The 13,627-nt window shown below is 41.1% G+C and overlaps 1 protein-coding gene across 2 annotated transcripts in view; it reads right to left on the bottom strand.

Annotated features, from left to right (window-relative positions):
- PATJ (PATJ crumbs cell polarity complex component) overlaps window positions 1-13,627 on the bottom strand; it is a 324,218-nt gene that overhangs the window by 272,283 nt on the left and 38,308 nt on the right. For both annotated transcript variants that reach the window (XM_084769227.1, XM_084769228.1), the window contains exons 12-14: window positions 10,084-10,224; window positions 6,863-6,951; window positions 3,692-3,748 (exon numbers count right to left, since the gene is read on the bottom strand). In XM_084769227.1, coding sequence (XP_084625353.1) covers window positions 3,692-3,748; window positions 6,863-6,951; window positions 10,084-10,224 — 287 coding nt within the window. The remainder of the gene's footprint in view (window positions 1-3,691; window positions 3,749-6,862; window positions 6,952-10,083; window positions 10,225-13,627) is intronic.

Genomic DNA, 13,627 nt, shown 5'->3' with positions numbered 1-13,627 from the left:
TAAAACAATCCTATACAATAAAAGATCCTCCAGAGGAATCTCCATACCTGATCTCAAGCTGTACAATAGAGCAACAGCAATTAACACAGCATGGTACTGACATAGCAATAGGCTGGTTGTTTAATGGAATCGAATTGAAGACCCAGAAATAAATCCACAAAGATTTTTGACAAAGAAGCCAAATCTATTGAGTTTCTTAATTGAATAGTATCTTAAACAAATGGTGCTAGTCTACTGGATGTCTATATGTAGAAAAATGCAAGTAGATTCGTATTTATCACCATGCACAAAAATCAAGTGGATTAAAGACCTCAACATAAAACCAGAGACACTAAATCTGTTAGAAGAAAAAGTGGGGAAGAGCCTGGAACTCATTGGCACAGGAGACAACTCCAACAGCCCAGGCTCTAAGGTCAACAATTAATAAATGGGACCTCATGAGGCTGAGAAACTTCTGTAAGGCAGGAGACACTGTCAATAGAACAAAGTGACAGCCTACAGACTGGGAAAAGATCTTCACCAACCCTACATCTGACAAAGGTCTAATACCCAAAATATATAAAGAATTCAAGAAATTAGACACCACCAAACCGAATAACCCAATTGAGAAATGGGGCTCAGAATTAAACAGAATTCTCAACAGAGGAATATCGAATGGCTGAGAAACACTTAAAGAAATGCTCAATCTCCTTAGTCATCAGGGAAATGCAAATCAAAACAACTCTGAGATTCCATCTTACACCCATCAGAATGGCTAAGATCAAAAATTCAAGCGACACCACATGCTGGCGAGGATGTGGAGAAAGGGGAACACTCCTTCATTGCTGGTAGGAGTGCAAATTTGTACAACCACTTTGAAAATCAATCTGGTGCTTTCTCAGACAGTGGGAATAGGGCTACCTCAAGACCCAGCTACTCTACTCCTTGGAATATACCTAAAAGATACTCCACCACACAACAGCGACATATGCTCAACCATGTTCATAATGGCCTTATTCATAATAGCCAGAATCTGGAAACAACTTAGATGTCCCTCAGTTGAAGAATGAATAAAGAAACTGTGGTACATTTATACCTTGGAATACTAGTCAGCTATTAAAAATAAGGAGATCCTGAAATTTGTGGACAAAATGGATGGAACTAGAAATGATCATACTGAGTGAGTCAACTCAGACCCATAAAGATACACATGGCATATACTCACTAATAATTGGACACTAGCCCAACAGGGATGTCCCTGAAAGTTTTCACTTAGGAGGAGATTGTGAATAGATGCTGGGTCTTCCTATTGGGGCTCTGGGTAAGAGAGGTATGGGAGAATGGGGAAATAGAAGGATCCAGAGGGTCCTAGAAACCTACAAGAAGAACATCAAGGCTAGCACATCAGGACCCAGGGCAGGTCTGCTCAAACTATTGTACCAACCAAGGACAATACATGAAGTAAACCTAGAACCCCTACTCAGATCTAGCCAATGGACATCACATTCTCCACAGTTGTGTGGAGAGCGGGAACTGACTCTGACATGAACTCCGGTGCCCCCTATTTCACCACTTCCCCTTGGTGGGAGGCCTGGTGGCACTCAGAGGAAGAGTAAACAGGCTACCAGGATGAGACCTGATAGGCTGTGATCATAGGGTTGGGGACAAAGCCCCCTTTGTCACAGACCTCGGGGAGGGGAATAGTGTGAAAGAGGGAGGGAAGGAGGAATGGGAGGAGACAAGTGAAGGGATAACAACTGAGATGTAATCTGAACAAATTACTTAAAGAAAGAAAGAAAGCTTTCCTGTCTGAAATTGCTAACCATTTGTTTTCCTGGCTTCCCCTACCTAGTTGCACTGCCTAATAGTCTCAGGTCACACGTTATCTTTAGTAAATGACTAATTTTTATTGTTGTTGTTTCTTCCACTCATATAACAATTGAAGGGTCACTTTTTGATGTGTTCTCTTCTAGAACTCCACTGTACCCTAGAGCACATGGCACCTGCCTACAGAATCCGCTTCGTGCTCTGTGTCCTTTTCTGCTTACTAGTAACTATGAGGATCCTAGCCTTATACTTTCACCATGTGAACAGGCACCAAAAGGCAAGCTGTATAATGAACCGAGCCTGGTCCAAGGCGTGCTTTAAAGCCAAAGGATTTCTAAAGCTCTACAACTATATGACAAAGGAGACTTAAAGCTAATTAGAAAAGCTGTGAAAAGTAAAATAACTATTGAGTTTAGATGGGTTATCTCATGTTCATTAGTGTTTTGAATGGAATATCTCCCAATACATTTACATAGATTTATAAGTCAACAATAACTTTCAGAAAGATGACACTGAAACTAATTTACAACTAGCTGTACAGAGCAATGTTAATTTTACATTGTGGATCTGAGGAGAACTTGACCAGCCAGCCAGCATGGCGTCCATGAGGAAGTAACTTAAAATGTAGCTGAGTTAGGAAGGAAAAAAATATTCTCCACTATCAGCCTTGAGAATTCAATCTCATAAAACAAGGGCCAGCAAGACAGCTCAGGAAGTAAAGTGCTTGTTCACAGGCCTAATGGCAGGAGCACAATCCTCAGTTCCCACAAGGTGGCAGGAGAGAGCCAGATCTGGAGAGCTGTTCACTAATCTCTGCACCATGGTATGAGATCTGTGGAGGGGGGGAAGGGGGGAGGGGGAGAGGTGAACACCCACACCCATACAGAAAATCTAAAACAACAGCACAATCAGCAAACAATTATGGAGGTGAAAAACCACATATGCAAAGGAGGAAACAGTAAAACTATCTGAACAGACATTTAGCTTAAGAAATCCCCACGAGGTAGAACGTGTGTGTGTGTGTGTGTGTGTGTGTGTGTGTGTGTGTGTGTGTGTGTGTGTGTGTTCCATATATCTGTGGTGCACATGGAAGCTACAGAATGGCAAAGGTTCTCTGGAGCTGGAGTTACAAGCACAGCCTTGGGTGCTCCAGAGCTACAGCAAGTGCTCTTAACCATTGACCCAGTTCTCCAGCCCCGAAGAACTCACTGTAAGCACTGCACCTGAATGCAGACTCTAAGGCGGGCTCAGTGCTTGGGTCCTTGGAGGAGCACAATAGTGCTTCTGAAACTCTCTGGAAAAGAAAACCTTTCTTTTTCTATTATTAATTGAAAAAGATGTTTTAACCAGTTTAGGTCTGGTTGCCGAGAACAGAAACTACAAATCCATCTGTAAGGAGAAGACAAAAAGAGCATAGAGAAAATCCTGCCTAACTTACATGACTGCGTGTTCTTGACAGCAGTAACCAAGCAGACTAAGCAAAGAATAACAAACACAGAACGCCAACCATCTTTTCTGTCCTTGAACATCTAGACATCTTGGTTTTTCCAAGCCTATCCTTGGTCCAGACTGTAGAAAGCCTTTCCCAGAAGTCTCCTCCATACAATGCCTGAGGAGCTGACACACTCACCTGTCATCTTCGTGACAACTGTGGCAGTCAGACCTGGGCTTCTGGCTTCTGGAAGAAGCAGGAGGATTCCACACTCATTCCTCCCCTACTGCAACAGCCATCTGCGTCCCCTGTGACTGAGCCCTCCCTCCCTTTCGGAACCCGCTCAGGACTGAATGCTGGAGCCTGGAGGTTATAGCACTCAGCCTCTTCACTGAGAATGTAAAGACAGCTCATCACAGCGCTGAAACCAGCAGCCTTTAGCCAAGCGCTCACCTTTGAGTACTTCTGCAGCTCCTCATCGTCTGCAATCTGTGTGTCCAAAGTGGCTACCTAGGGTTACAAGGAAAACATCTCTGTTTTGTATGAGCGTAATTTCATTTCCTCTGTTTTCTGAAATTTATCCCTAAACCCAGCACACTGATGACTTATCTGAAAATCTGTACCAAGCATTTCTGAAATCCATAAGTATAGCACACATCAAAGCACTTGCTTTGTTTTTATTCTCTGCACTAATCTCTTCATCCTGTATTACCCAGGAGTTGAACTGAAGGTGACATGTGAATTGATGTCTCACTCTCCCTCTGCATGGATAGGCTATATTTATTAACAGCTTACAGATGCAAGCCATCAATAAAGTACTTTTCCTTGCAAGGAATTCATGTCCATGGATGTCACCAATAAAACTCAAACTAATGTTTGAACAACACACACACACAAGCATCTTTTGATATTGAGAGGCTGCTCAAGTTTTCATGAAGGTGTATTATGTCTTTATTCTGACATCAGTTCTAACTTACTTAGGATATGTAATACAAGGAAAATGCTACATAAACATGTTTTAGTATATTATTTACCTATGATGATGTGAAAACAAAAGTCTGTACCTGTTCAGTGCTGATGAAAAAAAAATTCCCCCAAATGTATTTAAATCATAGTGAGAATGTGGAATCTATAAACATGGAACCAAAAGATATGATGTTCTAACTATACCAACTTTAAATACTATGATCACCCAAATGCTAATAAAATCCTAACTATAATGGATCTATAAAACTTTTACTTTTGAACATCAAGATGGCTTAGCAGGGGTTGGAGAGATGGACTCAGCTGTTAAAAGAGCATGGCTGCTTTTCCAGGGAATCTGGGTTTGATTCCCAGAGCCCGATGGTGGCTCACAACCACCTGTAACTCCAGTTCCAAGGAATATGTGTGTATTAAAGGTAATTTTATAAGACTGTGTTTGTTTCTCAGTTGTGGCTTCTTCCCAGCTTACATCCCAGGGACATGTGAACTTTGTAGCTTTTCCTGTTCCAGCTCTCTCCTCAACCTTGGCTATAAGCTGCTTTTATTGACATATCCAGGGACAGTTGAGGAGCAGTGTTTATACAACACTGAGACAGGAGATTCTCAGAATAAGGATTGCAACCAGATATAAGAGGCATAGAAATTAGCATTTGAATTACACAATAACCAGACACCTAAAAACATGGCCTCCTCTGGCCTGCCTCTTTGTGTACCAAGGACACTGGTGGTGCACATATATATATACTCAGTCAGGCATTTACAAAGAAAATGAAATATTTTTGAAATGGCTGAGCAGGGAAGAGCCCTTGCTGTGCAAGCCTGATGAGCGGAGTGTAGTCTCTAAAGCAAACACAAACCTGGAAGGAGCCAGGCTCCTGGGAGCTGTCCTCACGCCTTCACGTGCACACCAGGCCGCATTCACACCACAGTCACACCCACATTCACACCCACATTCACACCCACAGTCACACCCACATTCACACACACATTCACACCCACAGTCACAATTTATAAAATATTAAAAGTTTCACTCTTAATAAATCTAAGAACACTGCTGTTGTATATTTTCAGATGCCACGGAGGCATGTATCAGGAGATGGTGACAGGAGGATCAAGAGTTCGAGGCTAGCCTCAGCTACAGAATCAAGTCACTGTCCCCTCCTCCGCAAAAAACAAACAAACAAGCGAACAGCTTAGCAGGGCGCTGGAGGAAAGCACAATTGGAACAGTGCAATGTGCATTCACTCACTCCTCTGCCTTCCCAAGCTTCCGCCTTGTATCCCTACAACTTTAAAAGACGCACTGTAAGCAAAGTAAAATTCTCTCTCATTTTTAGCTTCGACTTCACCATGTGATATACAAAAGTTTGATATGCAGAGAATAAACCATTTACACACACACACACACACACACACACACACACACACACACACATCCATCTCAGAACTTTTCTCCCCAATATAGCACCATTAGTTAAAAGCTGGGCTAGCAGGCCGAAAGCTCTGAGTTTGAGCTATCAAAAATCAAGTTTGACAGTTCATGTCTGTAATCCCACAACTGGGGAGAAGAAAGCAAGAAGGTCACAAGTTCAAGGTCATCCTTAGCTACATAGCAAGTTTGAGGCCAGTTTACGCTACATGAAACTCTATTTCAAAAAAGTAAAAATAAAAAATCCCATGATAAAACGTTGAGCCACGTATTCTCAGAGCACATACCACTGAGGTAGAGAAGTGTGGCTGTCTAGGTAGCAGCCTCGTCGCAGTGTTCTCTGAACTAGAGACCACGCAGTGACAAGAACTAACACGCAGGCCCAACATGAGCAAGAAAGCAACCATGTGACTGAGTGACACTAAAGCTTCTCTGGTAACAGTGCCACACATTCAGGATCAGGAATAAAGTGTCTAACATTAATGACAACCCAGTATTAATGATCCTATACATAAAAATATGTGTCAGGGCTACATACCAGGACCTTGTCTAAAGAAGAAAATATGAAAGGCAACAGCTATTATATTGCCATGTTTGATGAATACCGATGAGAGTTTTCTAGCACAGCTTTTTGCTTTCATGTGGACTCACGTGGGGAAATGTAACCAATCCTTTCCTGGCCAAGTGTAATAACAGGTGAAAGGAAGCCTAACGGCCTGTCGGCACTATAAACTCATGCCTCACAATTACTTCCTGTTCTTCTAAATACACTCGATAATCATTCTTCCATTTTTCTCATAAAACTGTAAGATTCTTTGTGAAACATAGGACTAATATCCACAGTCCTTTCAGTGTACAATAAAACAAACAGATCATAAAAGCAATCGTAAAGATGGCAGCCATTTTAGGGAGCTGATTCAAGATATAAATTTAAAGGCAGGCTCTCACCCTCCTAGTGTTCTTCTGCCTACTGTGACCTAACGGCTTCAACATGAACTGAGTGTCTGTTAACTGTAACTGAAGCTTGTGTACAGTGCTTAATTGTTCTTATGGCTTAAAGGCTTTAGCGGTTGACTCATTGCTCTAAGAGGAAAGACAGGCAGGAAGAAACCCATAAGGCAGCCTGCTTTGACTCGCAGGTCATGTTAAACTATAGTTAGGAGTGTGACATGAAGTGAAACTTTCCATTAAAATATATTTTTTTAAACCTACCATTACTTCATACTCTGGGCCCAGTAGATTTTCCCATCTGGATTTCAGCTGATTTTCTGGAGAGCCAGGGCCTTTCTCTGGATATACATCTATAAGAAAAAGAACATTGAAGCTGTGTGAGCCAAACATGCTTAACTAATAAATTCTTCAATAATAGCTCAGCTTCGGTAGGTAAAGGGAAATGAGTAAAAAGGAAAAAAATATTAATTTAAATCTACCTGGTAATGTAAATCAAAGTAACTTATGAGACTAATGCAAAATGTAAAACCACCTGTGGTGAAATCGTGAGGGGCTCTTGTTCAGGAACACCTTAAAGCGAGGAGGACATGATGAATTACAAGTGAAATCTGAATGTATAGTTTATCCTATATACCTGGGTTAGTTTTATTCATAGGTCTTATAAAATTTGACTTAGATGTTAACCTTTTCAAAGAAGTACCTGTCCTAGCTCTCTGTTGAGGACATACATGAGTGTGGAGCTACCAACGTAATCAAGTCACAGGGAAGCCACCCAGCTTCCACACACCAGGACAGACAGAAAGGCTGTCCACCTAAAACCTGACTTTAAACAGATAGAAAGTCTGGCTTCATGCCAGCCTCTTGTTACTACTTAATTACTAGTATCTGTTCAATGCTCTTGACTTAATGGAGCCATCACTGCACAGGTGAGATCACTTTAAAGGCTGAGACAGACTTCAAGTGCCCCAGGCCTGTCCTCTAGATAGTCTTGCCCAGACTCTCAGGGCGGCCAGCAGGCTGAAGAATGCCTGAGAGAGAAAAGTCTAAGCACTAAAGCCGTCAATTGTGTTTACATCCGTACTAATAGCAACGGATAAAAAGGCTCCACGTTTTGTAAGTTTCTCATTTCTGCCGTAAGATTGGACATGCCACAGAACACTTACCACAAACGACAGAACCATCTGCCTACATCAGATGTAACCTGCAGCATCAGCTCTTTCATCTTCAGAGCAGCTCACTTCGGCTGCACAGAATGCCTAATTGCATACTACAAATCACTACGTTAAATAGGCTAACTTCAGAACCAGAGACGAAGACTAATGAACACTAAGGAACTCAAATTACTCCACTTACAAAAGAACGTCCAGGAATTAAAGATATCAACTGATACGCTGGATCACATCAGGGACCCTGCTCAACAAGCACTAAAATCATCGGGTGGCAAGCACTCCTACGAACACTTCCTTCATACCAATTTCCTGTTTTGTTTTTAATTTATCAGTGTTTGAGAGGAGGGGATTGAGGGAGGTGGGTCTACAAGCAGCAGCACACACAAGGCCCTCAGAGGCCGACTCCTGTGGCGCTGGTCGTCTTCCTCCTCCTCACATGGGTTCTGTGAATTAACCTCGGGTTTTCAGGTTACCACAAGTATCTTTACCTACTGCACCCTTTACCAAATTTTTTAAAAGTTTAAACAGTATGCTGTCCAGTTTCTTCCAGTTGTAGCTTCATAGTTGCTTAATAACTCTGAACAAAATCTGCAATGTACTAAGAGAATTCGGAGCTTACAAACATGTGGAAGTCAGGTGACTGAAGATTCACTGGAAAGGCTGCAAAAGAAAAACGTCTCACCAATCCCCTCAGGGTGGTTCTTACCTTTCAGATACAAAATAAACACACAGACAACTATGCTTTTTCAAGTCCAGCTCAAAGGACTAAGGTTAGAGGGAGGTGGTTAATCTACTTACAGCAACTCAAATAAAATAAAATAAAAATAAATCTGCAGAAAAGGATAAAACAGGAGCGTGACAAGACTATCTTCATCACGCACATGAGACAGACGTTAGGCTGGAGTCTAATGTCACAGTAGCCAAGAGAGCCAGGCATACTTGCAAACTAAAATTATACATGTGCAGGAAGAAAAGAAATATGTCAAATTCATTTTAAAAGCATAAGAACCATGCTGAGTGTGGTGGTATATGTTTAATCTCACCACTGAGAAGGCAGCAGCAGGCAGATCTCTTTGAGTTCGGAGCCAGCCTGGTCTGCGGAGCAAGTTTCAGACCACCAGGGCTACATAGTGAGACCCTATGTTTTAAAAAAGAAAAGAAGGAAAAAAGAAAAAGAAGAAAAGTTGGGGCCCAGCACAGGAGAAGCAGAGACAGGAATACTGTGCACTCTAGGCCAGCCTGAGCTATACAGTAATACCTTTTCTCAAAAGCAAACAAAATCATGACAATAGTAATGAGACAAAATATTTTCCAAAGGTATTTCTAATTTCAAGTTTGTTTAATTTTTACCTAGTAGCTCTTTGATATTTATCTGAGCTCAACTCAATTAAAAGAGTAACAATTAATTATACTCTAGTTGGATTCAAAGCAGGCAGAGAGCTCCTAAACCTTTATCTTAAGTGAGACATTAATGTCTTCCTTCAGGCTACCTTTCCTAACTTAAAAAAGGCAAAAGCCAGCTTCTCTGGAACATGGATGGTGTTAAATATTTTAACAAGTTTCACTTAGCTGGCAAAGCTTTCTTGAGCACTTCTGCAGAAGGGCCAAGCTGTAATTTAGTGTAATTGCAGAGGGGAGTCCCAATGATAGCTGAAGTCATAGTGTAAAAGGTCAAAATTGGAAACAACTCAAAAATTTAAATATACAGCAGCCTAGTCATTTGATATGACATATAAAAAATTCATCCTACTAACTTTTATGAAGAAAACAGACACACTGATAGATCATAGAAAGATAGATGATAAATAGACTTTTTAGATATAAATACAATTATAACATACAAGTAAAAATACATAGTAATTAAAATGCTATATAGTTATTACATACTAATAAATATACATTTGAAACACAAATAAACAAAGATTAAAGAAAAAATGCATTTGGTGCTCTACTACCAAATGTTAACATTATGTTAATGTTATATTTAAAACACCCCATTTTGTTAAATTTGGAGAGCAGAATATGAGGTTGACCGTAAGGCCTCATACCTGCTAGGCAAGCACTCTGCCATGGTGGTACATCCCTAGCAAGAGAGCCAGCCTCAGGGGCTAAGATGTCTCTCCAGCATGGGCATCCATCAGGTGGAAACTGCTTTTAGGCAGGACTTTTGGTTACTACCTATTATTGGAATATTTGTAGCTTTACAATGTTCTTGGTATAATATTGCCTGAGTCTGATTCAGTGGAAGCCACAGCATAAATGGCTAATAAGCAAACAGGTTGAAGAACTCCACAGTAAAGGCTCTGTGCCTACCTGGCTCTTCTAAAGCTTGTATGGCACCATCTTTTAGATTGTTCAGTCTTTCTCCAGTGTCCTCTGCTTCCATACCCAAATTAGCCTCTGTGTGCAGGGGTCCAGTTAGTGCTGGTACTTTAGGTGGTTCTGCAACAGTTCCTAAAATAAGAAGTGTTGGCTGAAATCACTAGTCCTGTTTGAGAGGAAAGGTCATATTCAAATGAATTTAATTTCACTTCCATTCACCCTTTCCAGGACCTCGCTGCAGTTGGTTCCTTTATACTAAAGTGTTCTGAAGGATAACTAGTTAATTCCAAAAATAGTTTGATAGTATTCAAAGAATGAGGAAGTATAGAAAATGAAAGCGAAAAGCAAGGTTAAGCCATGACAAAACAGGAATAGGCTCTTTACAACATAGATTTAGAAAAAAAAGGAAAAAAGAAGCCAACAAAAATGAAAAGGCTGTGTGCTCTAGCCGTTATGGACAGGTATTAAGCAACGTATCCAACTAGGCTGAGCCAACATCAAGCACATGTGGACAGGCACACTAGCACCTTCAAAGACTGGAGGTGGAAGAACTCCCCTGGGTGCAAATGGATCCCCTCCTTCTCCTCAGCTGAGGCAAATAAATTTGAGCAAAGTTACTGGCAAGTCATTAAGTATCTCTTAACACTGCAGAAAGCTTCATTATAAAAAAGCTTCCCATCATTTTAAAATAACTGTTCAATTTTAATACATAGTTTTTAAATGTACACAAATGTTTTGCCTTCATGTGTGTATAATACATCAATCAAGTGTGGGCCTGCTCAGCCCAAAGGATAGAAGAAGGTGTCAGATTCCTTGCAACTAGTATAGGCATAAGGCTATTGTGTAATTCAAACGCTGATTTCTGCATCCCCCATATCTGGTTGCAATCTTTGTTCTGAGAATCTCCTGTCTCAATGTTGTGTAAACACTGTTCCCCAACTGTCCCCTGATGTGCCAATAAAGCAGCTTACAGCCAATCACTGATCAGGGGAGAGAATAGGGCTGGACTTTCTGCCAACCAGGAGGAGGAGCTATAGGGAAAAGTAAGGAATTCAGCTACAGGAGAGGCCCAGAAGACATCACCAGAGAGGAGCTGGAGCAGGAAAGCAATAAAGTTCAAGCATCTCTGGGATATAAAATGGGAGGAAGCCAAATTACCTTACAGAGTTAAGATTAGAATAGTAACTGCTTAGTTCTTGTGCTGTGAAGCTTGTTAAAAGAATATAATAGAGTCTCAATTATTTGTGTGATAGCTGAGCTAAGAGAAAGTTAAGAGAGTTAAGAGTTAAGAGAGAGAACAGTTTTGTAAAAGTAATTTTACCAATCTAGAGTTCTAGATGGTCACGAGCCACCATGTGTGTGCTGCAAACCAGATCCGGGCCCTCTATAAGAACACCAAGTGTTCTTAATCATTGAGGCTTCTCTCCAGCTCTTTGTAAAAGAATTTTTATTAAAAGTATAAGGCTAGAAGGAAATCATCAAATTCAGGTTGTGGCATTTTAGTGTCAAAGACTAATCCCTTCAGAACACAGAGAAAATCACAGGGCAGGGATGAGGGACTCATTTGGAAGCCACAGAGTCACCACACATGGGACACGTGGCTGATGAAGGACTTTAAGAGAGGAGTCAGGAAGAGTAGGAAGAGGAAATACAAAAGACATTCTAGAGCAACTGGAAAATGTGGGGTGTGTGTGTGTGTGCGTGTGTGTGTGTGTGTGTGTGTGTGTGTGTGTGTGTGTGTGAGATAATGTGTACCTGACATGTGTTTGTTGGTGTACATGGACACAGACCACAGGAGGACTTCAAGCATCTTGCTCTACAGCTCTCCACCTTACTCTTTTGAGGCAGATCTCCCACTGAACCTGGAGCTAGGTTAGGGGTCAGGAAACCCCAGCAATTCTCTTGTCTCTACCCTTAACAGTGCTGGGTTTACAGGCACATGTGCAGCCATGCTCAGGTTTTTGCATGAAATCTGCACATCCAAATCAGGTTTTGATACATGCACAGCAAGCATTCTTACACTCTTACCCACAGAGCAATCTCCGATACCACCATCTGGGAAATCTCAAATATGTACCAAGTATTTAATAGTAAATACTATTACTTCTCTTGGCTATGATAATATTATGATTGCTTAATAAAGCATCCTTATTTTCATGATGCCTACACCACTCACTCTAAGATGGTTCAGAAGAAACATGGGAAGATGACACCTGTCAGTCAGGGAAGATGGCACCTGTCAGGTCTAAGGGAAGGTGAGTGATATTCATTCTGTTCTGTTCCTTTTTCTAAATACTTGAAATGTTTTGACAACAAAGCACTCAGGCATACAGCCAGTTAAATGCCTGTGACTGTAACATGAGACTTTAAAACCACTCGCATAGTGTTTCGTGAATCATTAGTCAACTGATGCCACAAGTAAATGCATACATATTACTAGAAAAAGAAATGTCAATCATTAAATGAAGTGTTATTTATTTATCATAACCAAGAAGAGGGCTTCAGTGAACACAGCATAAATACATAAATGAAACGTATATATACAAACAATAAATATTATTGACTCTTTTAAGAGGAAATCCAATCAATTGCTAGAGCATGGATGAGTGTGGGGGACACCATGTGAAATAAATTAGCTCAGTAGAGGGCAAACACTGCATGGCTCTACCCACTAGTGTTTTCTGCATAGTCAAAGTCAAATAGTAAAATGACAGATGCCAAGGAGGGGAGACTGAAGGTAGTTGACAATCAGAAGACAGGGATGTTCTACAAATAGGCTATTCAAAAGTGTGCACACAGTGAACAACAGAGAACACTCAACAATAAGTGTGCAGCCCGAGGCTTTTTTTAAACACAGGGTCTCACCAGGAAGGCCTTGCTGGTCTAGTACGTGCTATGTAGACCAGGCTGACTTTGCATTCTTAGCAATGTTTTTAACCAGCACTCAGGAGGCAGAAGCAAGCAATCTTTCTGAGTCTGAGGCCAGCCTGGTCTACAAAGTGAGTCCAGGACAGCCAGGGCTACACAGAGAAACCCCTGTCTCAAAAAAGAGAGTTTCTGGTCATTACTCATTGTGACTGGGGATGACTCCATTCCATGTGATGAGGTGCAGAACTGTACAAAAGGAGAAAGTGAATGTGGCACTAGCATCATCACTCTGCTTCCTGACCAAGTGATTCCCTCCTGCGCCCACACCTTCCTGGCCACCATGATGCACAGTGCGCCATGAACTGTAAGCCAGAGCTGACTTCCTTCCTGTCTTAAACTGTTTGCTTGGTGTGTATTTGGTGACAGCAGTGAGGAAACCAACTAATATTTTTGTTTCGTTTCATTTCGTTTTGTTTTTGTTTTAGACGTACTTATCTTACGTGTATGAGTGCTCAGATGTATGTGCACTTTATGTGTAGCTAGTGCCTGGAGAGGTCAGAAAAGAGCATTTTGAGTTTATTTCTCCTTTTTTCTATTCTTTTCTTTTTTCTTTCTTTCTTTCTTTCTTTTTTTTTTTTTTTTTTTTTTTAATTCAGCATGGCCTCAC

This window comes from Acomys minous (assembly GCF_964271855.1).
Source record: "Acomys minous genome assembly, chromosome: 1".
NCBI classification, from domain to species: domain Eukaryota; kingdom Metazoa; phylum Chordata; class Mammalia; order Rodentia; family Muridae; genus Acomys; species Acomys minous.
The sequence above is the reverse complement of the archived record's forward strand: the minus strand, read 5'-3'. Positions and strand labels throughout refer to the sequence as shown.